General features: G+C 52.8%; 11 protein-coding genes across 11 annotated transcripts; 7 read left to right on the top strand and 4 right to left on the bottom strand.

The window, feature by feature from the left end:
- Nucleotides 1–1,460: 1,460 nt before the first annotated feature.
- SMAC4_05587 (uncharacterized protein) lies at nucleotides 1,461–3,071 on the bottom strand (the record flags this gene model as incomplete). The annotated part of the gene is made up of 1 exon (XM_003349256.1): nucleotides 1,461–3,071. The coding sequence occupies one exon, from the start codon at nucleotides 3,069–3,071 to the stop codon at nucleotides 1,461–1,463; it is 1,611 nt and encodes a 536-aa protein (XP_003349304.1).
- A 355-nt stretch (nucleotides 3,072–3,426) lies between these two features.
- Nucleotides 3,427–5,191, top strand: SMAC4_05586 (uncharacterized protein). The gene is made up of 2 exons (XM_003349255.2): nucleotides 3,427–4,393; nucleotides 4,537–5,191. Exons 1-2 carry the CDS (start codon nucleotides 3,842–3,844, stop codon nucleotides 5,074–5,076), a joined length of 1,092 nt encoding a protein of 363 aa, XP_003349303.1. The 5' UTR covers nucleotides 3,427–3,841; the 3' UTR covers nucleotides 5,077–5,191.
- A 171-nt stretch (nucleotides 5,192–5,362) lies between these two features.
- On the bottom strand, nucleotides 5,363–6,714 carry SMAC4_05585 (uncharacterized protein). The gene is made up of 3 exons (XM_003349254.2): nucleotides 6,271–6,714; nucleotides 5,622–6,215; nucleotides 5,363–5,556 (listed from the first exon to the last, which is right to left on the bottom strand). The coding sequence occupies exons 1-3, from the start codon at nucleotides 6,577–6,579 to the stop codon at nucleotides 5,461–5,463; spliced, it is 999 nt and encodes a 332-aa protein (XP_003349302.1). The 5' UTR covers nucleotides 6,580–6,714; the 3' UTR covers nucleotides 5,363–5,460.
- A 276-nt stretch (nucleotides 6,715–6,990) lies between these two features.
- SMAC4_05584 (uncharacterized protein) lies at nucleotides 6,991–9,659 on the top strand. Its single transcript, XM_003349253.2, has 4 exons — nucleotides 6,991–7,884; nucleotides 7,956–8,116; nucleotides 8,184–8,207; nucleotides 8,281–9,659. Exons 1-4 carry the CDS (start codon nucleotides 7,850–7,852, stop codon nucleotides 8,532–8,534), a joined length of 474 nt encoding a protein of 157 aa, XP_003349301.1. The 5' UTR covers nucleotides 6,991–7,849; the 3' UTR covers nucleotides 8,535–9,659.
- Nucleotides 9,660–10,170: 511 nt separating this feature from the next.
- SMAC4_05583 (uncharacterized protein) lies at nucleotides 10,171–13,112 on the top strand. The gene is made up of 6 exons (XM_003349252.2): nucleotides 10,171–10,502; nucleotides 10,795–10,845; nucleotides 10,961–10,986; nucleotides 11,125–11,151; nucleotides 11,238–11,422; nucleotides 11,482–13,112. The coding sequence occupies exons 1-6, from the start codon at nucleotides 10,477–10,479 to the stop codon at nucleotides 12,910–12,912; spliced, it is 1,746 nt and encodes a 581-aa protein (XP_003349300.1). The 5' UTR covers nucleotides 10,171–10,476; the 3' UTR covers nucleotides 12,913–13,112.
- A 585-nt stretch (nucleotides 13,113–13,697) lies between these two features.
- Nucleotides 13,698–16,083, top strand: SMAC4_05582 (uncharacterized protein). Its single transcript, XM_024655730.2, has 5 exons — nucleotides 13,698–13,963; nucleotides 14,279–14,401; nucleotides 14,532–14,562; nucleotides 14,992–15,494; nucleotides 15,565–16,083. The coding sequence occupies exons 1-5, from the start codon at nucleotides 13,919–13,921 to the stop codon at nucleotides 15,712–15,714; spliced, it is 852 nt and encodes a 283-aa protein (XP_024511571.1). The 5' UTR covers nucleotides 13,698–13,918; the 3' UTR covers nucleotides 15,715–16,083.
- A 276-nt stretch (nucleotides 16,084–16,359) lies between these two features.
- On the bottom strand, nucleotides 16,360–18,143 carry SMAC4_05581 (uncharacterized protein). Its single transcript, XM_003349250.2, has 2 exons — nucleotides 17,682–18,143; nucleotides 16,360–17,477 (listed from the first exon to the last, which is right to left on the bottom strand). Exons 1-2 carry the CDS (start codon nucleotides 17,924–17,926, stop codon nucleotides 16,610–16,612), a joined length of 1,113 nt encoding a protein of 370 aa, XP_003349298.2. The 5' UTR covers nucleotides 17,927–18,143; the 3' UTR covers nucleotides 16,360–16,609.
- Nucleotides 18,144–18,361: 218 nt separating this feature from the next.
- On the top strand, nucleotides 18,362–20,737 carry SMAC4_05580 (uncharacterized protein). Its single transcript, XM_003349249.2, has 3 exons — nucleotides 18,362–18,571; nucleotides 18,657–19,783; nucleotides 19,869–20,737. The coding sequence occupies exons 1-3, from the start codon at nucleotides 18,526–18,528 to the stop codon at nucleotides 20,010–20,012; spliced, it is 1,317 nt and encodes a 438-aa protein (XP_003349297.1). The 5' UTR covers nucleotides 18,362–18,525; the 3' UTR covers nucleotides 20,013–20,737.
- A 944-nt stretch (nucleotides 20,738–21,681) lies between these two features.
- SMAC4_05579 (uncharacterized protein) lies at nucleotides 21,682–22,278 on the top strand (the record flags this gene model as incomplete). Its single annotated transcript, XM_003349248.1, has 1 exon — nucleotides 21,682–22,278. The coding sequence occupies one exon, from the start codon at nucleotides 21,682–21,684 to the stop codon at nucleotides 22,276–22,278; it is 597 nt and encodes a 198-aa protein (XP_003349296.1).
- Nucleotides 22,279–23,596: 1,318 nt separating this feature from the next.
- On the bottom strand, nucleotides 23,597–24,136 carry SMAC4_05578 (uncharacterized protein; the record flags this gene model as incomplete). The annotated part of the gene is made up of 2 exons (XM_003349247.1): nucleotides 23,597–23,854; nucleotides 23,918–24,136. 2 exons carry the CDS (start codon nucleotides 24,134–24,136, stop codon nucleotides 23,597–23,599), a joined length of 477 nt encoding a protein of 158 aa, XP_003349295.1.
- Nucleotides 24,137–24,745: 609 nt separating this feature from the next.
- On the top strand, nucleotides 24,746–26,391 carry SMAC4_05577 (uncharacterized protein). The gene is made up of 4 exons (XM_003349246.2): nucleotides 24,746–25,080; nucleotides 25,174–25,203; nucleotides 25,327–25,692; nucleotides 25,800–26,391. Exons 1-4 carry the CDS (start codon nucleotides 24,993–24,995, stop codon nucleotides 26,066–26,068), a joined length of 753 nt encoding a protein of 250 aa, XP_003349294.2. The 5' UTR covers nucleotides 24,746–24,992; the 3' UTR covers nucleotides 26,069–26,391.
- The last annotated feature ends 22 nt before the right edge of the window (nucleotides 26,392–26,413 follow it).

The following is a 26,413-nucleotide window of genomic DNA, read 5'->3' as shown; positions in this document are numbered from 1 at the left end:
AGGTAGACCAGGGTTGGCCCCGGGGGGAAGCGCGTGGGACTGGGGGGTGACTGTGAGGGAGAGACGCTGTTGTAGCGGCTGCCTTGTACCTCTCTGTCTCTTGACTGGAGGGAAAACGTTGGAGTAAGGTGAGGTACTTGGTGCCAGTTGGAGATAGAGGAGGAGGCGGCTGGTTGCGAGATGTTCCACCACCCTTGACTCCAGGACTGTCAAAAGTCGGATGCTGTCACGGATTTCGACGAGACCAGGAGTGAAGACAGTGGTTTCTTTGGTCGTGGAACATGATAAGGAGGAGTGAATTCCCAATTAAGCTGAAAATGTAAGACGAGAAGACAGACAGAGATTTCAGTGCCAAACACGACTTCAAGTCTGTGAAGATGGCCGTTGACCCACTGGAGTCGTCGCCGGCGTCGATGCTAGAATCCGGGGCAGGAGCAGTCCTGGGGAAAAAGAGACAGGGGGGGGCCGATTTTGGGGAAGGCGCAACAAGGGGTCCCCGCAGTGACTCCGCATTCTGGTCCTAATTTCCCGTGTAAAAATCCTCCAATAGAAATCGTTCTTTCCTCTTTCAATGTACTTCCCCGATTGACAGTATTGGTTCACTCTTTTTGACAGTGACACTTTCCCTGGTTGTCCTTCCCAGGCGTGTTCCTTCTACATGTAGTTGCCGTTTCGCATTCGCTTTGTTAGAACGGACTCTTTGAGTTTCGAATCGTGGGAGCTGTTTGGCAGGCGCGGGCACCTTGAGGACTGAGTGCAGACTGCAGACAAATGGAAGGTCAGGCCCGTAGTGGAAGTTGGGAATCGCCTTCCATTTCTCACCCCACGCAAAAAAATGGGTGGCTTGAGGTTGATGTAACCACTCAAGTATCAGGGGTCAGTGCTATCACATTGGCCTGTCAAAACCGTCGGCCAAATGGCACACTCGTTCTTCGGATCCAACGTTCCAATGTTCCAATATTCGGAACACCCGTATCAAACACAACTGCCTTCCCTACATGCCTAAAACCCAAAGCCGCTTTCAGCCTGAATTCCATGGCGACGTCAAAGAGAACTCGTTGTTTTGTGTACCGGATATCTACCCGGTTCTGCCTCATTTTGAACTGCAACATGAGATCTCTATCAACGACTTGTTTGGTTCCACAACCTTCGATTGCATATGAGTAACGAGGGAAGGCATGAAGAGCTGTCCTTATGTTCATAGAAACATGAGTTTTGGATATGATTCAAGGCCATACCTTGGGATCCGCCGAAGGGTCGACCGGGTAGCATCCTACACTTGTGTTGATATGTGTTCTTTCAGAGAAGGCCGGAAACTCAACTTCCTTCCAACTACCCCCAAGCCCACAGTGAGAGTAGGCAACAATAGACCCGAGCCATGCAACCTCTCACCGAACTGTCACATGCTATCGGCCCGTTCCGGTGAGGTGGAGTAGATGACGGCGTCTTGGGCGTCCCCTTCAAAGCACATCCCACCGGTACGCAACCGCCCACTTGCCCTTATCACCTTGATCGTCTTCTTCTTCTTCGCCCAAGTCAATATCCCAAGCAGGCGGTGCGATCGCTACCATAGCGCCGGGTACCAGCGGCTTTCTGTCCGTCCCATTCGCATCTTCCTCCTCTCCTTCCGGCTTGCTCTCAACACCAGCACCACTTCCGCTAAGCCCCTCCATCCTCCCATCACCAGCTAACAATGCCCTAAAACTCTTGGATACTTTCGTTCCATCAGGACCACCAATCATCGGCCGGCCAGTTACCAGAGTCATACTGATCCCAGATCCACACTTGTTTATCGTTTCGACCGCGAGATGGGCAGTTGCTGCCACCGGGGTTGGTTCGGTTCCAGAACCGCCCTTCACTTCCAGTAACCAATCTCGCAGCTCAGATGCCAGTCCTCCGGGAACGTATCGAGCGCCGCGTCGACGCTGGGGCGAGAATATGTCGGGAAGAAGGGTGTGGTGAACAGGGAGGCCTGCCGGAGGATCAGGAGGTCCAGGTGATTTGGGTTTGAAGCGAGGTGCTCTGAGAAAGGGGTTGTGGGGCTTCATGGATGCTGACCTTGACTTTTGACCTCTGCGTTCGGGGTCGTGATCTTCTGCATCTGTGTCTGGTTCCGCTTCGGGGGCCGATCCTGGATCTGGCCTTGGAGTGTGGCCCTCATTACTTTCGTCGAGTCGCTCTGATTTTCGGTTCCTGTCCTGATTCTCTTCCTTGTATTCCTCCTCGTCTTCGCTCTTTGGGTTCTCCTCAGACTCACTGTGGTACTCATGTGAACGAATGACATGAGGCGGTAGTGAAGAGAGAGGTTCGCTTGAGTGACTGCCAGCAACGCTCTCGTCGTCCTTTCCGAGGTCGCTATCAGTGACAGCAAGTGGACTTGAGATGATCACATCACCGCCAGTATCCAATCCCCTCGACGGCGAAGAGCCCTCATCAACCATGGACTCTGCATCATCAATGAGTTCGTCCACTTCATCACCTTCGCATTCACCCTCGTCGGGAAGTGGTGGACTACTAGCCTCCACATCTTCAATATCGAGGTCGATAACCGGTGAAAGACGACGTCGCTTGTGTGACCGTTCCTGGTCCAACTCATCCACATCTTCCTCCTTGACCTTGATCGGCGACTGTGAAACGAACGAAGAGTCGAACTCAATCGGCTCGGGATACTCTGGCGCCTGCCCTGGCCGTGTCACCGAGCCGGGAAAGCGGGCAAAGGGTGAACTTTCTCCATCTCCAGGTAGCAGATCGTCATCGATGAACTCCAGCGTAGGTCGATTCCGTCTCTCGGGAACATTGGTCCGACTTTTGACGGAGCTTGCTATGGCAGATGGTGTAGAGTACAAGCCCGTAGAGGTCCGGTATGACGGCCTTGGCGTCGATGAAGCACCGGCTTGAAAACGCGGAGTCGAGTGAAACTTCGGCGCTCCGCTTGCTGCAATTTGTTGTGCCAGGTCTTGGTCTGATGTTTCTTGGTTTTGTAGGATGCGCTGAGAGGATGCATTGGCTTGAGATTGCTTCTTGCCGAGGAGGAAGCGAGAGGGCGCAGGCGTCTTTGGAGGACGGTCCATGACAATGTCAACTAATTCGTGACCTCTTGCCGGGCTGCACTGGGCGAGAGGCGTCACTCACGGCAGGCGGAGGGAACATCGTTTGAAAAAGCTGCATAAAAGAGCATCACGAATTGCATGAGAATGAGTGAAAATCTGCTTTCAACAAGAAATCATGCCGAACACAGCCCACAGCCTCAATGGATGTGAAATGGGGAAAGTGTCTTGCAGATTGTCAAATGCAGCAAGTAAGTGCATAACCCTAACCCTATTGGTCTGGGAACCCATGGAAATGCATGGGTGCGCGAGCTCAACATCCTGGAGAGCCACTTTGCGCGCCAATGATTGATCATCATCCACAGCTCGTCGCGTACCTCCCGAATTTACGAACGGAAGACGTGACCTTCACATTTCAGGAAATGTCCAGTACATCGAAGCATGCGATTACTGCGCTTGACAACCTGATGTCATGATCTCAAATCCGTTAAAGCAACGTAAACATTATTTCAAAGCCTGAGCTTTACCTCTATCTATAAATCCATTCATCCAACTACAAACGGCGAAGTCTTCCTTCATCTCGACCCGCATTACGGACCTCTTTGGCTCTGCTGCCTACACACTTACAAGCGATAACCCGGAACGAAAAAAAGAACTTCGTCTCCTCTATTAGTCACCAACTCAACCTACACTCCAAAGCTACTCGAAAAGCCTCTTAATTCCACCGGATTATTGCACTCTTCTTTCAAGCCGGAGCCCCCTCCTCCTCCGGTGACGCCGCTCCCGTCGTCATAATGTCTACCTCAACACCAGTGTTCTCCTTTGGCCAGGTCCAAGACCCCTCCTCAAGCGACAATCACAATCACAACCACAGCCACAACCACAACAACAATACAACAACGCCTTCGACATTCCCCTCTTTCACCAACTCCTTCTCCTCGCCCTACGAACCCCAATACCGACCAAAAATCAGCTCCCCGCTCTCTTCCTCACCCATCCGACCGTTCGATCCAATAACAATGTCCCGATCGTCACCACCACGTTCGCCAACCTCGAAACCTCGAGGAATCTTTGGAGGACAGACGCAATCCTCACCGATCTTTGGGTCTTTATTACAAAACCAAGGGGAAGCTTCAAATCAAAATGGACAGGCCGTGGCAGATGGACAACAGGGACAGGGACGAGAACAGAACAAGTTTCTAAAATACAACTCCCGCCCTTCTCGACCAATGAACCACCCCTCGTTCTCCTCCAATCGCAAAGAAGACCGCCGGCGATTTTTTTTGCAGAATGTACGGCAACGAGCGGATGATAAAGCGTGGGAGAGGAGGGGTGGGGAGAATGAGGTATGTTCGTTTGTTCTTTACTCTTCCCTTTACTTATCATTTTCACCTTTCCATCCTGTCATTTTCCACCTTCCACTCTTCTCTCTGAACCCCCAGGCCCTAAAGCTTCCCCATAATCCACTGCTAACATCTTATCCAAACAGCTCCTAAAACTAGAATGGCTCCGCTTCAACCGCGAACTGCGCCTAGCAAAAGAAGCTTCGGCGCCTCCCAACCCCTTCTCCCCCAATGGCGTCCAGTCTCACACCGACTCTTTCGAGGAAGAAATGGAAGAGCTCGCGCAGCTCCGAGCAAAGTTCAATCACCAGCAACAATTCCTCGAAGGATTGCTGGAAGACCAACCGCCGGGGCAAGATATGGATGCGTACATGGCGGAGATGATCGCAAGAGAGGAGGAGGCGGAGTTGGAGGCGTTGTTGGCGCTTAATCAGCAGGCGCAGGAGGATTTAAGAGTACGTGGAGGACAGGAGGGACAAGGGCAGCTACAACATCAGGGGCAGCAGCAACAGGGTGATTTGATGGCGGATGAGGATGATGATGAGTATGATGAGCTGTTTATGGAGGTTTTGGCGCAGCAGCAGGGGCAGCTGGGGCAGCAGCACCAACAACAACAGGCAAGTGGTAGTGATTTGGGGATACAACATCATCACCACAGTCAGGACGACGTGGAGATGGGAGGGTGAACATCGTCGGGGAGGCTGATAATATTTCATGCGCTTGGTACATATGGTCGTACACACCTTGGCTTCAAGGGTTGCATTTGCATAGGACATGGAGTTCCGGATACACATATCAAGCGGTGGTTAGGTTTTGAGACACAAAAGGAATTAGGTAAATAGTCATGTTTGGGCTAGAGAGGTATACAAAACGGTTATATGGGCTGTTTCGCTCTTGTGTGAAGGATCACTAGAGTTAATGATCTTATTAAGTACTCTATATCATCACAATCTAGCAGCGCTCTGAGGGGCAACAAATTTGTAGGCAAATGTTAGAAAATTGCCCAACGTTTTTGACGGCGTATGACATTTTCATACCAAACCTGCTTCTTCTCGTTCTTGTTGGGACAATTATTGAGTGGGGCATTGATCGTCGGGAAGGTCGAGATTTTGGGCGGAGGGCATGTCTCCGACCAAGTCGTTGGGGGGCTGGCCGGCATCTTGCATCTATACACACAACGGGTGTCAGTTGACATCATGAAGGGATTCCGAGTTCTTGGGGGGCAACGTACCTTCTGCATCCTGTCAACGATATACTCGTGATGCTCCTTGCTCGTATCCGCGTAGTTGGGCTCCTCAAACTTGGCCACAATCTCGCTGACCAGCTTCTGCTGCAACTCGTACCGCTCCAGGTCCTCCTTGGACGTCGCCGCCCTGTTCTTCTCCAGCCAGCCAGGGAACTTCTCGTGTAGTTCCTTCATAGGTTCGTACAGGATATCCTTGTGCGTGAGCTGCTCCATCATGCCCATAAGCATCTTGCTGAACTCTTCCTCGCTGCCCTCGCCTTCAAGACCGCCGGATTGCATCTGCTTGAGCAGCTCGGCGAGGAAGTCATCAGAGCCCTCAGCTGCGGCAGCTGCCGTGGCCTGCTCGCCAGATGTCTGCATGCGCTCCATGGTCCGTCGGATGGTCTCCTGGAAGGAAGCTTCCGCCGCATTCTTGCTTGATGGTGAGGCCGCAGTCGAGGCTCTGCGGGAAGAAGAGGGAGGAGTCTTGGTCAAGGTCTCGGCCTTGGGGGTGGGAATACCAGGTGTCTCGGCATCCGAGGCGGCGGCGGCGGCGCCTAGCTCCTTGAATATGCTCTCGAATTGGGCTTGTAGTTCAGGCTGGCTAAGAGTTAGCTGTAGTCGCAAAGATGGATTCGCGATTGTTGTCGCATACCGAGTTATCCATGTCGCCGAGAAGATCAGCCATGCCGGCCTGTAGCTGCTTCGCGAACTCCTCTTCGGACAGAACATCATCCTCGCCCGTGGCATCATCACCCGCTCCGGCGGGGGCTGGCCCAGCCGGTCCCGAGGGCTTCTTGGCTTGGAGGTCTACCGCCGCAAACTCATCAAGCATATCATCCAGATCATCCAAGTCATCCTCATCCGGATCAGATACGTCGTCGTCGAACTCATCAATCACGGTGGTCTTCTTGGGTACCTCCTCCTTTGCGCCGCCGATATCGCCGGCTTTGTTCGAAGCCATTGTGCGGTAGGGTTATGTAAGGATGTTGTGTAAATCGCAAAGACGCCGATCGGTCGTAGATGCGCGTCGTTTCGCAGACGAACCAGATGTTCGGGCAAAAGATTTACCCCACGTGGAAGCACAACCCCTTTGGAAAAGGTGAGAAGCGGGAAGATGTCTTTTTGGGGAAGAAACCAAGCTAATGCAAGGTGAAGTGATAGATCAGGAGGGTATTCAAAACCTCTCGTGGGGTAGATGAATCTAAAAGTGAGGCCCCAAAACAATGACCAAGATCCTGAGAGAAAGAGTGATGAGTGGGAGAAAGAAAGGGAGAGAGTCAGATGGACATTGACATCCGGAAGGGTTCAGATGATGGGGGGTTTTCCTTTGCATGTGCAATTCGGCTCACTCCTCAGGGCACTTTCAGTTTCCCGCGTCTCTCAAACTTTACCCCACCATTGCCCACCAAGGGTGCGCTGAGTGCCGAGGGAAACTTCATTCAGCTCCAAACAACTTCTTGATGGCAGGTTGTTTGAGGCCTGATAGTAACATCCCGCTGTCATCCCATCTCTGATGCTGTGAAACGGCGATCAAGTCCTTCTTGGAATCTACGCTCCCTCAAACCGGTGCATTCACTTCTTTGCGAGACCTTTACAAGGTTGGGACTTGGGAGTACCTACAAGGAGAGCTCCTGCCATTCAATCTCTCCCCGCCTTCCTGATTTGAGATTTGAGGCGACAAGAAACTCCGGCAGGCAACAACGAATGGGCGACGGGCCGGAGCAAATCATCAAGCGCGTCGATCGACTCGCTGCCACTTGCCAAACTTTCCTCCAGCCTCGTCAGGATTAGAGACCTTGGGACAATCCAACATCGAACACTCGGTTCCCAAGAACTTCCATCTGTTTTCGCATCCTTTCCCGTGTGGACAAGCTTCAAAGCTTCGTTTCCGCATCTTCTTGGCGTCACAAACCTCAACATCACGTTCTCGACTCCCACCTTTGCGGGGCTACCATACTCCACGCTTTCTTCTGCGTGGCCCATTGGATCTCTGACCTGCAGAGGACCTTCCACACTCCACCTTCTGATCCGCGCCCTTCCACCCCCGTGACCAACCCGAGCAGCTCTTCGGCCGCATCCCCACGTTTCTCGGCGCCGTCATTGCATTAGCAAGAACCCGGTCGTGGAGGTTGAACCATCGTTGTATTCAGTTCGTCCAAGGGATCACACGTTGATCACCCACCGCTCAACTTCTACCACCCCAAACGTCAACACCGACCCCATCAACCACCATGGCGCTGTGCCAGAACCGCTTGCAAGAAGAACGGTACGTCGCAGAGCCTTGCGCATCAGTTTCACTACTTCCACCAGACTGATACTTCTCTTCTCTCGTTGTAGGAAGCAGTGGCGAAAGGACCACCCCTTTGGTTTCTATGCCCGTCCGCAGAAGAACGCGCAGGGTGTACTCGACCTCAAGATCTGGGAGTGTGGCATTCCCGGCAAAGAGAAGACGATTTGGGAGGGTGGTCTGTTCAAGCTGACCGTGACTTTCCCTGATGGTATGCGCCCTGCGCCGACGTCTTTAGAAGAACATAAGCGCTGACTGGTCGTTTCTTTTGCATGCAGAGTATCCCACGAAGCCCCCCAAGTGTACGTCAAACCTTGATCCTCGTCCATCCCCCGTTTCCACGATCACATAGCTAACATGTTGGTGTCCGCGCAGGCAAATTCGTCCCCCCTCTCTTCCACCCCAATGTCTACCCCTCGGGCACGGTCTGCCTCTCCATCCTCAACGAAGAAGAGGCATGGAAGCCGGCGATCACAATGAAGCAAATTCTGCTCGGCATTCAGGACTTGTTGAACGACCCCAACCCCGAATCCCCAGCCCAGGCTGAGGCGTACAATCTCTTCAAGAAAGACCGCGTGGAGTATGAGCGTCGGATCAAGCGCGTTGTGCGGGAGAATGCGGCCCCATAGTTTGGAACCAACGATTCGGCGGGTGCTAGGCTGTGGGAAAGAGAGCTGTTTTGTTTTGCTGGACTGGGATACGGAGTTTAGGGATACCAATTCATTGTTTGCGACGGCATCTGGAGGGAGTTCATTCAATGGTAGCGATTCTGCGCACGATTATATCTTCGGCCTACTCTCTATGCTCATGATGGAGGAACAATCGTTCAAGGGAAAAAATACCGACGCTGCGCCCGACCGACCAGTCCGATTGACCCAACTCTCGTGTTCGATACCTGCTGTCTGCGGCTCTAGATCGCCCTTCTGGTAAACTCGCCGTCAGGTTCGGCCGAGGTTTGGCGGGACAAGTGGGATGAACCCTCATGAGTCATCCCATATCGCGGAGGATGTGGTCAAGGCGGTATGCGTTTCGAAGATAGCACCGGAAATATTTTAGGACAATGTTCAGGTCCGGGAAACTTAATCACCCAGTTAGTCACCCAGTCAAAAACTCCGTAAATCACTAGCTCTATCTCTGTTTTCGGAAGGAGGTCTTTAACCTTTGCACGGCAAGGTTGCAACCCACGCTCCGCTTGCCGAGAAACCTGGGGTACCCGTCGCCGGCCCCCCACTTGAGATCTGTGAGTTTAAGCTTTATGCCAGACCCTTCCACTCGAGCAGCGGTTACATAAAAGTTGACACGGTGACGTTGAGAGAGTCTGGACGGGACCTCATCAGCCCACGCAGCTTGGACATAATCTGCCAACGGGTTGTGATGAACTATGCCCCCATCTCACAGTTTGCTTCCCTCTCCACAACGTGCCAGCGCACATGGTCTGGCTCGCTGGCTGATGATGGCTTCCAGAGGGTGAGATGGGCTGTTGGAGGAGCAAGGCTTTCCGCGGTTCTCTTATCAGTCCGGTTTAGGTAATCCCTGGATTGGGGGGGCGCGGGCCCGCGGGACTGAGACCGACATGTGGGGTTTCATTGACCGTTCTTTTTCAGAACAATCTCAGGGACCGGCATGTCCCGACATCGGATTCGCTCAACAATGAATGGGCTGTGAGCCTGTGACGGCCACTGACGGGTTTTGGGGGCGGGGGACCGCGGAACCGCAGGAATACACTACCGCGGGACGGCGGGAGGCTCTGGAGTCAGAGGCGGCTCTTCTGGAGCTGTTGTCGCCTTCTCCGTCTTGGCCGGTGTGTGTTGGAGAGAAGTGCGGAACTGGATGATAAAGCGGGAGCCAGGCAGCCAATGGACCGTAGGAATTGACAATATCCTAGATAAAATAGCAGCAGCTAGTGTTTGGGAGCTTGGCCACGCTGTTAATCATATGCTTCCGTGGAGTCATGGAACACTGGATCTGGGAAAGGAGCAGAGGAGAAGCCACCCTCCGGGGCGAGGCCACAGGAGGCCACCGGAGTAGTGTAGAATGGAGTACGTAGATGACTGGAGTGTTTTGAATGGGTCTTTGGGGGGGGGGGGCGAGCGATGTGCGGATTCGTCCCGGGCTGTATCAAGACTTTTGGACCCGATTTCTGGGGTCCCGTCGCCGCATCGGCTCACCACACAATTATTTTCGCCGGGGGGTGCGTGGGCGTGGGTGCGTGTATGACTCTTTGGCTTTTCTTAAACGGCCAGCCCCTTGACTCTCGAGTCCACTATCTCTACTAGACACCCTCCTCTTGTACTTCCCGTTCCTTTTTCCCTCTTTTTCCTCTTCTCTTTTCCCTCTCATCCCTCACTTTATCCCACTCGACCATCTGCAGGCCTTCGTCTTGCTTGCACCCGCAGCTCCTGTGCTCCCCGAGTCGTTCTTTGCGCATCCCGCAGTTTAAGACGACCAACAAACCCGAGTTATAAAGGCGACCCTTCTCTTCGCCAACTCGGTTCTATCTACTCCGCCTCTGAGCGCCAAACAACTTTTTGCCAACAGAGATACCAGGAGTTACTCCAACCAACAGTCAAGATGTGCGGAATCTTCGCTTGCCACAAGTAAGTTTTGCGACTCGATAAGGCTTTGTGGTGTTTTCTCTCTTCAACCAGTCATCGCATATGCGGTTTCGCAACACAACTTTTTGGGGAAGAGCGGAATCGGAATCGGAGGGGCAAGGAACAAGCGCATCCCGTCCGATAACAATCTGCGACCCCAAAATGCCCCGCCAAGATGGAACGGGCGCACCCCTCCATCCGCGGTTGACTCGACGAGCTGCACAAAGAGAAGCGAAGGGATGAAAAGGCCTCTCTTCTTGGGATTGTTTAACTAACACATTGTTCTCCCAAATAGCCACCCAGATGTCGCCAAGTTCAAGCCTACGGCTCTGAAGCTTTCCAAGGCGTAAGCGCCCTTTTCCCCAACTTCCACTTTCCCGTCCGACCGACCGGCGGGCACCGGCAATAAAAAAACATGGGGGGAATTGACTCGATCTAACATTTTTATCTTATCTCTACAGCATCCGTCACCGTGGTCCTGATTGGAGTAAGTCTCATCCCGATCTCCCCTGTCCGCCCCTGAGTCATTATCGCAGATAAACAAAGATGCGATTGCACGCTTGAGCGATGATCCCGACAGCTATTTGGCGAACACATGGCTAACAAATGGTCTTTTTTTGAACAGGCGGCAGCGTCACTTGCCACAACACCAGTATGACAATTCTTCTACCGAACCCGAGAATCCATAGAAATGGAGATGAAGGGACAAAATTGACTGACAAAATACGCTTCACACAGTTCTCTGCCATGAGCGTCTTTCTATCGTCGGTGTTGAGTCCGGTGCTCAGCCCCTCACCAACGCCGATGAGACCATTGTCGTTGCCGCCAACGGCGAGATCTACAACCATCGTCTTGTCCGCAAGCACTTGAAGACCCCCTACCACTTCAAGACCACCTCAGATTGCGAGGTCATCATTCCTTTGGTGAGTTTGCGCGCTTGTCAAAGATCGGATGAAATGGTGACTTACACAATGCGATGCAGTACCTCGAGCATGGCATCGATGCCCCCAAGTACCTCGATGGCATGTTCTCTTTCGTTCTCTACGACAAGAAGCAGGACCGCACGATCGCCGCCCGCGACCCTATCGGTATCACCACCCTCTACAAGGGATACAACTCCCAGGAGCCCGGCTCCGTCTACTTCGCCTCCGAGCTCAAGTCCCTCCACCCCGTTTGCGACAAGATCGAGGCTTTCCCTCCCGGCCATGTTTTCGACAGCTTGACTGGCGAGACCACCCGTTACTTCGAGCCCTCGTGGTGGGATGAGAAGAAGTGCCCCCAGACTCCTCTCGACCTCAAGGTTCTCCGCGAGACTCTTGAGAAGTCCGTCAGGAAACGTCTGATGGCTGAGGTTCCCTACGGTGTCCTTCTTTCCGGTGGTCTTGATTCTTCTCTGGTTGCTGCTATTGCCCAGAGGGAGTCTCTCCGCCTCAGGAAGCTCGCTGAGGAGCAGGCTGCCAACAACCAGGAGGTTGACCCCGAGGCTCAGGACAAGGGCGAAGGTCTCGTCGGTATCGATGATGATAACAAGCTCTCGACCGTCACTTTCCTTCCCCAGCTCAACTCCTTCTCCATCGGTCTCCCCGGCTCTCCCGACAACAAGGCCGCCCTTGAGGTCGCGAAGTTCCTCGGCACCAAGCACCACGTCATGACCTTCACTATTGAGGACGGTCTTAACGCGCTTTCCGATGTCATCTACCACCTCGAGACCTACGATGTCACCACCATCCGTGCCTCTACCCCCATGTACCTCCTCTCTCGCAAGATCAAGGCCATGGGTATCAAGATGGTTCTCTCTGGTGAGGGCTCCGATGAGATCTTCGGCGGTTACCTCTACTTCCACGGCGCTCCCAACAAGGAGGAGTTCCACGAGGAGTGCGTCCGTCGCGTCAAGAACCTCCACTTGGCCGACTGCCTGCGCGCCAACAAGTCCACCTCTGCTTGGGGTCTTGAGGCCCGCGTGCCCTTCCTCGACAAGGAGTTCCTCGAGGTTGCCATGAACATCGATCCCCAGGAGAAGATGATCACCAAGGAGAAGCTCGAGAAGTACATCCTCCGCAAGGCCTTCGACACCAAGGACCAGCCCGAGGGTGCCTACCTCCCCGACAACATCCTCTACCGCCAGAAGGAGCAGTTCTCCGACGGTGTCGGATACGGATGGATCGACGCCCTCAAGGACCAGGCCGAGCTCCAAGTCACCGACGAGATGATGAAGAACCCCAAGCCCGAGTGGGGCAGCGATATCCCCGATACCAAGGAGGCTTACTGGTACCGCTGCATGTTCGACGAGCATTTCCCCCCTTCGTGCGCGTCTACCGTCATGAGGTGGACCCCCAAGTGGGTTAAGCAGACCGACCCCAGTGGCCGCGCCATCTCCATTCACCAGGCCAAGTATGACCACGTGGATGAGTAAAGCAAAAGCCAAAAACTATTTAAATAAAAAAGGGAAAATGTGTATATAAAAATGGGGATTGGAATGTTTCTGTACTGCTTGGTCTGGGGTTTTACATTGTAGGGCGTTATATGGGGTCAAAGAAAAAGGATCGCGTATACCTATACTAGCAATCAACCCAGCATAGAAATGAAGACAAAAAGTGATCAAAAACATTGTTTGTATAAAGAATCAGTTCGTTTGTTAGTCGTGAACCATGACCGTGGGATTGGGACTAACCTGGTGTGAGCAAAGTTGCAATACATGACAAGTGAAACAAGGTTAAGACCTAACCAAGAGACGATAACCACGATGAAAGGAGGTGACGATTACGCGATAAAGTGATGGAAGATGCTTGCATCATGTCGGTGCTGTGAGGTGCGAAATTTCTCGGGATGACACAGACGGGATGCATTTGCGGCATGAGCGGGTGAAAGGGCTGGCTGCTGCAGACTCATGATGCCTTCAGTTTGTGATTGTTTACCTTTGGAGAAGTCGTGAAAGGGGGCAATGACGCACAGAGGGGTTAGGGTTATGGCGCGTATGAACGGGCTGGTTTCGTCAACGGCGTGGGGTCGCGACGGTGCTGTGCTTCAGGCTTGTCATCGTGAGTCTCTAGCGCGGATTGCCGAGCTGCCAAACGCACACGGCAGAGAAGAACCAATCACGACGTCGTCAGAGAAATTTCTCGGGACATTGGACCGGGTCTTGGGTCTCTGGTCTTCCCAACATTTCCATTTCCACTTTTTTGCTGGAGCCTCCCAGACCCGACGCCGACTTCCCAACCCAGTCGCCAGAACCCACCAGAGGCAGCACCGCAGCCCCGTCAGTCGCAGCCGACCCGACCCTGCTCCCCCGCCGCGCGCAACATAATCGCAAGCACTTTTCTCTCCCGACTCCCGTCTCCCGCTCGCGTTCTTGAACTCCGCAACCTCACATTCTCCATACACCAACATACCCGTGTCGCCCTCACACAACATCTCTCAAAATGGCTGTTCCCGCTTTCTCTGATATCGCCAAGTCGGCCAACGACGTAAGCAAAAATCACGCCCTCCCTGTTGCACCGCGCCCGAGCTATGACGGCGAACCTGTTGGATCGATGCTATCGAGAGACGTGTTGTCTGTTTGGCCAGGGGGAAAGCTGCCCAAGCTCCAAAGCTGAAGCGGCATTTCCCCATACCTACACATCCCACTCTCGCGATAGCAAACGAGCATCGTCAACACCAAGATATCCATGAAGCACCATCGTCATCGTCCAACCCCCACTATGCTTCATGATTGAGCACTGGCAACCCATGCACGCACTATAACGTATCGCTAACCATTGACTTCTTTGCGCGCAATATAGCTCCTCAACAAGGACTTCTACCACCTCTCTGCCGGCACCATCGAGGTCAAGTCCAACACCCCCAACAATGTCGCCTTCAAGGTTACTGGCAAGTCCAGCCACGACAAGGCCACCTCCGGTGCTGTACGTTTACCTCCTCCCTCCCCTGGGGCTCTCGGCGCAACGCCGCGATAGCATCAACTTGGTGTTGCGCCGAACGCCCTCCCTTCTCTCCTGTTGCGAACAGACCATGCTGACCTCTTTTTACCTATAGCTCGAGGGCAAATTCACCGACAAGCCCAATGGTACATATCCTCTTTCTCTTACATCTTCGTCTTCTTCTTTTGATGCCCACTCTCCTGGTGGCCCCCTTCCTCCCACCGGACAGGTACCTCCCGCATATTGCTGTGCCCATCGCTGTTTCCACGGTCTTGAGAACAAGACACCCAAGAAGGGCTTACCTCCGGGCTTCTGCATCGTTCATAATCGCATCCATAAAAGCAAAAAGGCCAGTAATCTTTGTCTCGGCGGAAGTTTAGCCGCCAGCGACAACGGTACTGCCAAAGTGAAACCAAAGGAGAGGACTTCAGCACATACCCGGCCTCCGGTAGACGCCAATTTCTCTCTCGGCGGGATCATGGGTCCTCGGATTCGAGGACGACCTGTCAATCTCAGCTTTTACTATAGTCCGTTTTTCAACCACACGACAATGCTAATGTACTGGCGAACAACAGGCTTGACCGTCACCCAGACCTGGAACACTGCCAACGCCCTTGAGACCAAGGTCGAGATGGCCGACAACCTCGCCAAGGGTCTCAAGGCTGAGGGTATCTTCTCCTTCCTCCCCGCCACCAACGCCCGCGGCGCCAAGTTCAACCTCCACTTCAAGCAGAGCAACTTCCACGGCCGTGCTTTCTTCGACCTCCTCAAGGGCCCCACCGCCAACATCGACGCCATTGTCGGCCACGAGGGTTTCCTCGCTGGTGCCTCCGCCGGCTACGATGTCCAGAAGGCTGCCATCACCGGCTACTCCGCCGCCGTCGGCTACCACGCCCCTACCTACAGCGCTGCCATCACCGCTACTGACAACCTGAGCGTTTTCTCCGCTTCTTACTACCACAAGGTCAACTCCCAGGTTGAGGCCGGCTCCAAGGCCACCTGGAACTCCAAGAGCGGTAACACCGTCGGCCTCGAGGTTGCCGCCAAGTACCGCCTTGACCCCGTCTCTTTCGTCAAGGTATGTTCTTACTGTGATTCTGATGGTTATGGAACGTAAAGGTGGCTGACCATGTTTTTCAACCGAACAGGGCAAGATCAACGACCGTGGTGTCGCTGCCGTTGCCTACAACGTTCTCCTCCGTGAGGGCGTCACCCTCGGTGTTGGTGCCTCTTTTGATACCCAGAAGCTTGACCAGGCCACCCACAAGGTCGGCACCAGCTTCACCTTCGAGTCTTAGAGTACTCCCTGGAAAGTTGTTAAGAGGAAGACGAAGCAGAAGCGTGTTATCAATCGCCCGGAAAGAACATTTTCAACTGGAATAGATAATCCCCCTTTGCTGGCAACGTGGAGCCTCCCTTTCAGTAGTGATGCTCTTTTTTCATCATGAAGACAGTGTGAATATGACGAATGTTTGTCACGCGCCCTGCTTCGGGTGGCTGACTGATAAGAAGACGGATTTGTTTATACTAGTTTGAGTTACTGTATGTGTAATGAAGAAGCAAAAAGTTTCATGTAGCGTCTTGATGGACATACTTAGACTGGGGATGTGTGGAAACCAAGCGCGATCTTTACTTCAGAGTATAAATACCCATAGCGATTTTCAATACGCTCATTCACCATATTCAGGATATGTTAAAATTCCAAATGGCTCTGCAATGGAGTGAAGCATCAAATAGAACTCTGGGTATCACCCCTTCATGGTAGCAAGGCTTGAAAATAAGAAAGATAACCCGGGCGAAGCGCGGTTTTTTGTGCGCCTTTAAGCTGTATAGGCGTATGTCTCAAATTGAGAGATTTTGGTTTGATACACGATAGAGAGACTAGGGATGGGACAATGCTAATGGTTCGTGACAGAGTGGCTTATCGATATGGGACTCATACCCCGTCATCTTCTCAGAGCAGAGTGAGATACGAATGTGTTGTGGTAGTGTACGAGGCCCCTCTCTTAACTCTGAAAGTTCTGGTACGCCCAAAGGGTCTACCGTAGTTCTTATGACTTGGAAGCCACCACAGTTCTGTTAACCTGTGGTTCTGGAGTAGTTCTGTTACCCTACTATGGTTCCACAGTCCTTTTCAACCTGCGGCTTCAGTCTTGTTCATAATCATCATCACCACAGCGACCTTCCCACCCATCAAGCAGCCGCGGCAGCCTGCTTCCTACTCCCCCCACCACTTCCGTTCCCACCACTGCTCTTCCCACCACCACCACCACCACCACCACCACCAGCCGCACCCTTCCCGGTACTCTTCCACTCCCCAAACAGCCAATAAGGTCCAAAGCTCGAAACCACTAACACCGCCGTGACCACAAAGAAGCTCGTCCAATTCCCCTGCTGAAGCTCCGGCAACACCTTCTTCCCACCCCCTCCTTGCGTTTGCGCCCGCTCCTCCTCCTCCCCGTGTTGCTGATAGTAGAACTGCTGGTCCCGCTGCTGCTGTCTAGCCTGCTCTTGCCTCCGCGCATGCGACTTCTTTAGGTTTTCCCATAGCTGTTCGTGCGTGCGCGTGTGTTGCTCGCTGTCAAAGTGAGGGGCTGTCGAGGGGTCGAAGTGTTGGCCTGTCCATTCTTTTCTTTCTTGTCGTCCTCCGGGTCCGGTTTCATTGGTGGTCTGGGAACCGAAGCCAGCAAAGCCAGCGAAACCACCCTGAGGATACCCCGTCTCTGCGGCTCTTTGCTTTTCTCGCTCGCGTTTAGCTTTCGACTCGCCGTACCCGCCTTGTCTGAAGAAACTGGGGGGTGGAGCGCCTTGGGTCGTGCTGCGCCGTTTGGAAAGACCGGATGCCGGACGGCCGCCGGCTGGACCGACGGAGGAGGAGTGGTGCGAGCCGTGGGCGCGGGCGCGCAAGTGAAGACGCAGGACGTCGCGGTCGTACTTGAGGCGCTTGTCGGCGTGGGAGAGGATGGAGTAGGCTTCGGAGATGCGCATGAAGCGGTGGGCGGAGTGAGGGTCTGAAGGGTTGTGGTCAGGGTGGTGGGCTTTGGAGAGGTGGTAGAAGGATCTAGGAGACGTGAGAGGTTAGAATAGGTACTATGTAGAGGCATATAGGATGTTTGAGCAGGTGAGTATGTTCGAGACGTTGGGGAATGTGATATTGAGATGTTGAGGAAGTTCAGCTGCGAAGAAGGGGTGGATCGCAATGTGTAAGTGATAAGAAAGTCCAGGTGGAGTTCGCGATAGGAGCTTGAAGAAAGACAATGTTTACTTCTTGATTTCCGCCTGAGTGGCGTCAAAGTGAACGTTTAACGTTTCATAGTGATTCTTGTAATGTTCCGGCTCTTGACGACCGGTTCGTAGAGTATTCGAAGTAGTGAAGTTTCGGGAGACATTGTTTGCGCCGTTAACTCTCACGGTGAATGAGGGTGGAGGAGCAGAAAGCTGGGGAAGACGACGACATTGGCGACCAAGAGGGCGCAAGGCCGCACCGAAAGAGCTGTAATGGATTGGCATTCCTCATCCCGTCCTCGATGGGCTCATAGATAATCCTTCATATTATGTCAAACGAAGAAAACACTGAGGCGCAATTGACGATGTTCGATGGTAGGTAGATTAGATTTGGCTTCAAGCCTAATAAGGAAGTTGTGGTCAGGATCCCTGCTGCCGGTGACGCAGTGACATAATCGAGGGACAGCTGGGTGTCCTCGAAGGAAGCTCTGGCCACCGCTCGCCCCGTGACAAGCATGTCCCTTCAATTGGCACTTGTGCAACTTTAAGCCTCCAATATCCGGATAACGCGGCAATTAAAGGACCGACCTGGGTCAGGTCAGCTCATGCCGGTATTCGAATGTCAATTCAAGGGCGCTGGGGCGTTCCACTGAAACCCCGCGTTTGTTAAAAAGTTGCGCCCTGTAGCCCTGGACGGATCGCTGTAAGTGGTCAGCCGTTAAGTTTTTGACCATGGGGGCGATAAGCGATATTCTGAGCTTTGGATGGTGGGGTTGAACTTTGTTGCTTGAAGAACACCCAGCTTTATTTCCGTCTTCAACAACCAAACCCCCCGTCTGTTCTTTCTTGATATCTTCCCGGTCAGGAGACATCAGACAGACAAGATGGCAGCTCAAGCAGCCCCAGCAGAAGAGCTTAGCAAGCTCAGCGGTACGGACTTCAACATCCTCCCAGCACCCTGCATCACGGCGCAAACATCGACCGCAATCACTGACTTATTGATTTCGATAAACAGTCGAAGAGACCAAGCCCGTCTCCGCCGCCGCCAACGGCAACGACAGCAATGCCGAGTCCGGCGATGAGGAAGGCGAGGAGGGTACCACCCCTGCTGCCGGCGCCGCCAAGAAGAAGAAGAAGAGAAAGCCCAGAAAGAAGAAGAAGGCCCCGACCAGCCAGAGCGAACCCCCTCGTGTCCTCGTCTCCCAGCTTTTCCCCAACAAGCAGTACCCCAAGGGCGAGGAGGTCGAATACGTCAACGACAACCTGAGCCGCGTCACCAACGAGGAGAAGCGCCATCTCGACAGCCTTGCCTCTAACCAGGAGTTCTTGACCGATTACCGCCACGCCGCCGAGGTTCACAGACAGGTTCGCCAATGGGCGCAGAAGAGCATCAAGCCCGGCCAGACCCTGACCGAGATTGCCGAGAACATCGAGGATAGCGTTCGTGCCTTGACCGGTCACACTGGTCTCGAGGAGGGTGACGCCCTAGTCGCCGGGATGGGTTTCCCTACCGGTCTCTCCATCAACCACTGCGCGGCGCACTACACCCCCAACGCCGGCAACAAGATGGTTCTGCAGGAGGACGACGTCATGAAGGTGGATTTCGGTGTCCACGTCAACGGCCGCATCGTCGACAGCGCCTTCACCGTCGCCTTCAACCCCCGCTACGACCCCCTTCTCGAGGCCGTCAAGGCCGCCACCAACGCCGGTATCAAGGAGGCCGGTATCGACGTGCGCGTGGGCGACATTGGTGCTGCCATCCAGGAGGTCATGGAGAGCTACGAGGTCGAGATCAACGGCCAGATGCTCCCCGTCAAGTCCATCCGCAACTTGAACGGCCACACCATCAGCCACTACAGCATTCACGGCACCAAGAGCGTGCCGATCGTCAAGAGCAACGACCAGACCAAGATGGAGGAGGGCGATGTCTTTGCCATCGAGACCTTCGGCAGCACGGGTAACGGTTACGTGCACGAGGAGGGTGAGGTCTCGCACTACGCTAAGCGTGGTGATGCGGCCAAGGTTGACCTCCGTCTGTCGTCTGCCAAGTCGTTGCTCAAGGTTATTGACAAGAACTTTGGTACTCTGCCTTTCTGCAGGCGTTACATTGATCGTTTGGGTCAGGACAAGTATCTTCTCGGGGTAAGTTTCTTTCTTCTCTTCTCGGTGTGTTCGGTGTCTAAATAGCCCGAATACTTTTTGCTAACGCGTCCTGTGCAACAAACAGTTGAACAACCTTGTGTCGCAAGGTATCGTTGAGGCTTATCCCCCGTTGGTTGATAAGAAGGGCTCTTACACTGCCCAGTATGAGCACACCATCCTGCTCAGACCTACCGTCAAGGAGGTTATCAGCCGTGGTGATGATTTCTAAAGGGATTAATGGGATATAGCATAGCATAGGATATAGGGTACGACAAAAAAGTCTGAGATTTGTTTGGTTCATGAATTTTCTGTATAACATCTGTGTGTAAAAGATTGTAAATATCACGGGTTTATGGTGATGGGTGCGCTCTGATAGGGAGAAAGTGAACGAACGCTCGAGCCAGAAGCCCAGAGCGCACCCATCAGCCTTGAGGACCAGTGACACAGAGTTCACGTTTTGACGTTTTGGTTCATCAACCTGGAACCGTGGGTTTGGCTAATGTCAGGGACCTGACGCTGATAGTTTGGACTCATCCAGCATGTGAGAGCTAGTGCCGTCAAAGTGTTGCGCGGGCTCCTGTTTCAACATGAATAGCCGTCTCAACCAAAGGGATGACCGGAGAAGATTGCGGAGCCAAGACGGTCTCAAAGATCCACTTTGTGCTCCGTGCCGGACGATTTGGACCCAGCGATCCACAGGCCGTGCCGTACCGATGCGGAGAAATTCTACGGCCTTCCGGATTGTCAATCAGCGGCGAAGAGTGACGGAAGCTGTCACGGAGGCGGAGTGATCGACATAGAGGGATGACGGAGGAATGCCGGGGGCAGTGAAGGGGTCTTGGGAGGCGATCTGCTGTGACGTCTACGGCGCTTCGTGTGTATGGTTGTGGTCTGTGCTTTTGTCTGATTCGCCGTGTCCGGCCTGCCCGAACCCGAGGTTGGTGATTCCCCTGGTTGGGAGATTCGTACTGTAGTTCTAAAATCTGGTTCATCCCATAGGCCGATTGCACGGATGCGTTGCCACTTTTTTATGTTAAACACGGACCCGATAAGATTTCGTGTGAGACGGGAGTGGACGGGCCAGCGGACTCAGTGGGCCACTGGGCCGCGCGGGGGCGTGCAACGCTGAAAAAAAAAGGCGTCACATTTTTGGTTCCGTTTGGTAAAAGCCGAAGAATGTTCACGATGACAAGCGGAGGAAGGTATTAATAAAGCCCGCAACCGCCCTTCCTCTGGTCCGTTCCGGTCTTGCTGTTTTTGAAGTCTCACAAAGTTTGTTCCACTCTGATTTCAAACGTCTTATATCTATACTGCATAGCACTGCGCTTTACCTGCATTCACGCGATCATTTACCATAAACGAAATCTACATCACCTACCTATTTTTCCGTCCTAAAAACCTTATCGGACGGGGTCCATTCGAGTGTCACAAGCAAACCAGGCACGCCCTCCGTTATCGTCGATCAACCTAAGGTTCCAGGCCGTTGTTCGGAACGCCGGTTTTCTTTACCCAGTCAGCTAGTCAACTTTCAGCAAGTCTAGCCCCTGCGAAGAACTTTCTGCTGCGCTCCTCCGCTCTCTACGCGCACTCCTCCCAGGTGTCATCACAAGCCAATCCTTGACCACCAAAAAGTCCTATTCTTGTCGTTGGTTCAAACGATTTCTTACACCACCACCACCACCATCCGACACCCTTTCTCTACCTGACCGCTCACCCGCGTCACCGCAATTGTCGACAATAAAGGATTGTCTATCCTTTTCTTGCGGTCTGCTTTTTTGTCTGCGCGTCGCTTTCGAGTCGATTTCTTTTTCTTTTTAAAAGGGTTTCATATCTCGACACTCGATAAACCCATCACCACCACCGAACTCGATAAAAGCCTATCACACACATCTATCAAAATGAAGGTCTTTTCCAACACAGAAACCTTCAATTACTCCTGGGAAGAGGTATCCGCCGCCAACTGGCGGAAGTACTGCCCATGGAACGAGAAGTCGACGCACGTTATCGCCGTCGACACCATCAGCCGCAGCGTCGACCCTGCCACCGGCATCCTACGCACCGAGCGTCTGATCACCTGCCGTCAGGCTGCTCCGGAATGGCTCAAGAGCATGATGGGCGGTGGCATGGACGAGTCGCAAGTGTTTGAGACCTCCTACGTCGACCCCAAGACCAAGACCGTCACCATGGTCTCTACCAACATCACCTTCAGTAACCTGCTCAACGTTCAGGAGACCGTCGTCTACTCCCCTCTCAGCGAGCACCAGACCAAGTTCCACCAGGAGGCCCAAATCACTGCCCTGGCTGGTGGCTGGCAGCGCATCAAGAACAGCATCGAGGACACTCTCGTCAAGAGGTTCCGTGAGAACGCGGCTAAGGGCAAGGAAGGATTCGAGTCCGTGCTGGCCATGAGCAGGCGCGTCTTCGCCGAGGAAAGGGAGAAGGAGAAGATGGGCCTCATCAGGGAGCAGGCGGGTAACATCCGCATGGCTGCCTAAGTCTTCCTTTGCGATCTGAGATCGCTTTGATATATCCGATTCATCTCGGCATCGTCGGAGCGATTGAGCGACGGCATAACCATCACACATCAACGACAGCATCTACGCCGGCAACGCATCAACAAATCGTCTGCTCGATCATGACGCCAAATCACGACATTCGCCGACACAAATTCGTGTCGCGCACCATTATCCGTGGCAAGCAAACAAAGGATTGAGCTGAAAAACTCACTCCGGGTAACTTCGCGCCGCGGGCTTTGTCTCCGGCTTGGCGCGGCGTCGATGATGCATTATCTTACACACTTCTTTCTTTTCATTGCGATTGATGGGTTTACACAAAAGGGGTGTCGAAACGGAGTCCGGGGGTTAGCCAACAAAAAGCATAGACTTGGAGTCAACTTCATTAGACGGCGTTCGGTTTGGGGGGGAAAAAGAAGCGACTTGCATTGCGTTCTTCATTTATATCTACTTCATTTTTCAGACTTTCAGATTTCAGAAGATGTGTTATTATAGACTTGCATTTTCCTTCCTCTTCACTCGTCTCTTGTGTGTCTTTTATCTCCCTCCGTCATTATCATTCCCATCATGTCGAGCGGTATTTGCACAGAGGATTTTTTTTCGGAGATACCCCTGATTTATTTTTGATTTTCTTTAGGATGATGGCGGAAGAGAAAAGTGGGAGTCATCATTTGTCATTTCTTCCGGTCTTCCGGACAAAGAAGCGAGAAGGGAGGGGTGATGGCCTCCGATGCGACGGCTCAACAAGCGCGCGCGCGGGATAGAAATTCTCTTTGCTGCACATACCCTAGACGTTCGGTTCAGATAAAGTACCTAGTTCGCATCGGCTATGATGGGATGATACAAAGAGATGAGAGGCAGGATAGAGAGGAATTTGGGAAGAACATTTAGAAAGAGCATTTAGAGCGTTTGTTAGATTTTAGCCATTTGAGGTACAGATAAGAGACATCTTACCATTTCTCCGCTCTCGACATTTGGGGTGCTATTCTTTAACGATCGTGACTGATGTTCGTCTCATGATGCTCAATGGCTTTTCGCGATGAACATATGCTGGATTTGCGTTCGGTTGACGCTCATCTAACCTCGCACTCACACCGGACGAACCATTGTCATTTCATCTTGACCCCACTTCGGACTTCAGACTTCAGACCAAGATATCAACAAAGTCAACTTGCCAACTCCGCATTGCACAGCATCGTCGACCACTCATAAATGTGCATATAAAGGGTATCATTAAAACCAGCCTACCAGTCCTCTCCCCTCTCCTTTCTTCCCAGTCCCTCTCATTCTCTCAACCCTACTACTGCCCCTTCGACTTCAACCTCTCCCCACACCTAGTCTCATACAACCTCAACAACCCCGTCGTATCTTTATCAAACAACCCCTCCCCCGCATCCGCCCTTATTTTCTGAATCAGCGCCACCGCCTCCTCGTATCTCCGGAAAAAATAAAGCTCCTCCACCGCGTGCAAGATCTCTTGCGCTTCTGGCTTGTTGATGGTCCTGCTGCTTCCGTCGGAGGAGGTAGAGCCGAGGGGGAAGGGGAGGTTGAGGTGGAACTTTGGGGTTTGTCAGTTGTAATGCTAGGGTGGATGGAGGGGATAACTAGGGAGAAGACATACCTCCCCGTTCTCAACCTTCACTCTGTACGTCCTCTTCAATTCTTGAAAAGCTTCTTCCGAGAGGGCGGTGCGGTCGGCTTTGGTTGCTGGAGGTGCGCATTCGGGTACGACTTCGGTTTTGGCATTTGTGGTGGTCGTCGACTCGTCTTCGGAATCAGAGCCCAGGCCGATGCCTAGGAGGCCGGACTCGAGGGCTTCGGCTTCGGCTTCGAGGGACATGATGTTGTGATGTTTCGAATATGAAGATTGAGATTTTTTTCGTGATGGATTTTGGCAGGTATGGCTGGTGGCTGGCTAGTGGTAAATGGTTGAGCTATCTGTCTGTGAGGTGATTTGATGTTGGAAGGCTGAGGTGAATGAAGAGGAAGTAATGAAATGAAAGGTGTAAGTCGGGCAGTGAAAGGACTTTCCCATTCATCCCCGGGATGCAAGTTCTCTGGAGTCCGGACAAGGAAGTGAAGACAGCCCGCAATTGCGGAGCCCTATAATCAAATGCCGTTTGTTTGTGAGCTGGGTACTCCTAACGTGGAGGACAGGAAGCATCCTACATTATCCCAAGCCTTACAAGGACAAGATGAATGGTTGGGCATGATTTGGAAAGGCATAGCGAGAACAAATATGGTATACACAAGCAAAATAACGCTTTTGTTATAGAACGAAAGGAATGAATCAGATATGCAAACCGCTTGAGAATGTTGACCAGAGGTCTCGAACTAACAACCAAACCATTATGGACTGTACAACGGAGCGGCATCTTCCCCGCAGTGGCCCGTGGAGCTCCGTAGGGCGGCCCCACACCTCCTGCCATGTCGGTGCTGGCCAGGCCCGGCCGGGGTTGGGACTTGGGTCAGGTCTCTCCTTCCTTCACCGATTGACTTCTTGACAATAGTAACTTCCTATATGGGAACGGCAGAACAATCGTTGGTCAAAGTCAACTTACAAATCTCTACAAGTTTCCTCTTTTCCCGTTTCACTTCTTCTTCTTCTTCTTCTTCTTCTTCATCACCAACTTACAAGTGACATCATTACGTTTATCAGTCATTACTCTTCAGCATACCCCCTTCGTCTTCGGAACATGTCAAACACAATGGACTCACAGATAGAGCGTTTGGCCAACAGGGCCGAGCAATTGTTGCACAAGATGCGGAATGATCAGAGACTATGTGCGTCCTCGCTTGTCCTTTTCAACTTTACCCTTTTTCCTCTTTTACTTTCGACCAGCAGATAGATATAACTGACACTGCACTCCCAAATAGTGATCGCCATAGCCGGTATTCCGGGCTCCGGTAAGCTTTCTTTCTTTCTTCTCTGCCACAGAGCTGTCCTCCCCTTCTCTCTCCTGTTCCCTCTCCCTCCGCCCCCGATCACCAGCCCAGTCCATCACTTAACTAAACCTATCCCACACACAGGAAAAACAACCCTCGCCGAAATCCTCGCCAAACGCCTCAACTTCAACCACGCCCAACACAGCAGCGAGATTACGTCCCCCCACTATAAAAAGATAGCCATCACCCTCCCCATGGACGGTTTCCACCTCACGCGCGCCCAGCTCTCCGCCATGCCCGACCCGGAAATGGCCCATGCGCGACGAGGCGCCGAGTTCACTTTTGATGGCAAGGGATTCTACGAGCTGGTGAAGGAACTGCGGAGGCCGATCACGAGCGAAAGCACGGCGACGGTGTGGGCGCCTAGTTTCGATCATGCGGTCAAGGATCCCGTGGAGATGGGGATCGAAGTGCCGAGGGAAGCGAGGGTGATTATTTTTGAGGGGAATTGTAAGTCTCTCTCTCTTACTCTCTGTGTTTCACTATTGCATCTTTCTTCCATTCTTGCGTGAAATGGTTGTTGGGGGCATTCGGAAAGCTAATGGAAACAAAAACAGATCTCCTACTAGATCAAAAACCCTGGTCCGATGCCGCCAAGATGATGGACCTCAAGTTCTTCGTCAGAGTGCCGTTTGATGTTGCCACGGAAAGACTGGTGAAGAGACACTTGGCTGCTGGGCTTGCGGCGACAGAAGAGGAGGCCATGAAAAGGGTGGTGGAAAACGATTTGGTTAATGGGAAGATGATTGAGGATTTGTTGAAGGAGGAGGAGGTGGATGAGTTTGTGGACAGCGGGGAGTCAAAGTCAGAGGGGGTGCACACTTAGGGAGTGAGTGACGAGAGGGATAGTATGGCTGGGGATGAGGAAGAGAATACAAGCCGGGGAGATAGCGCGTATGAGACCGGATCTGAGGCGGAGAATCGAGTATTTGGGGGCTGGCCGCGAGTGAATACGGTGGAGGCTGTTCAGAAAGAGGAGGGAGAGATGGGGTATTTGAGGGATGATAGTGAGGATGACAGTGGATATAACAGCGGGTATGAGGCGGAGAATGAGGATGACGAGAGTGAGACAGAGAGTGAGTGGTGGGAGGGGCTAAGTTGGTGGAGGAAGCTGTTCCATGCTTTGGCGGGGATTGTCAAGGTTTGTGGCGACCTTTATCTGGATGATGTC

Source organism: Sordaria macrospora, chromosome 2 (assembly GCF_033870435.1).
Source record: "Sordaria macrospora chromosome 2, complete sequence".
NCBI lineage: Eukaryota > Fungi > Ascomycota > Sordariomycetes > Sordariales > Sordariaceae > Sordaria > Sordaria macrospora.
Note: the sequence above shows the minus strand (reverse complement) of the source record. Positions and strands in the feature narration are given on the sequence as shown.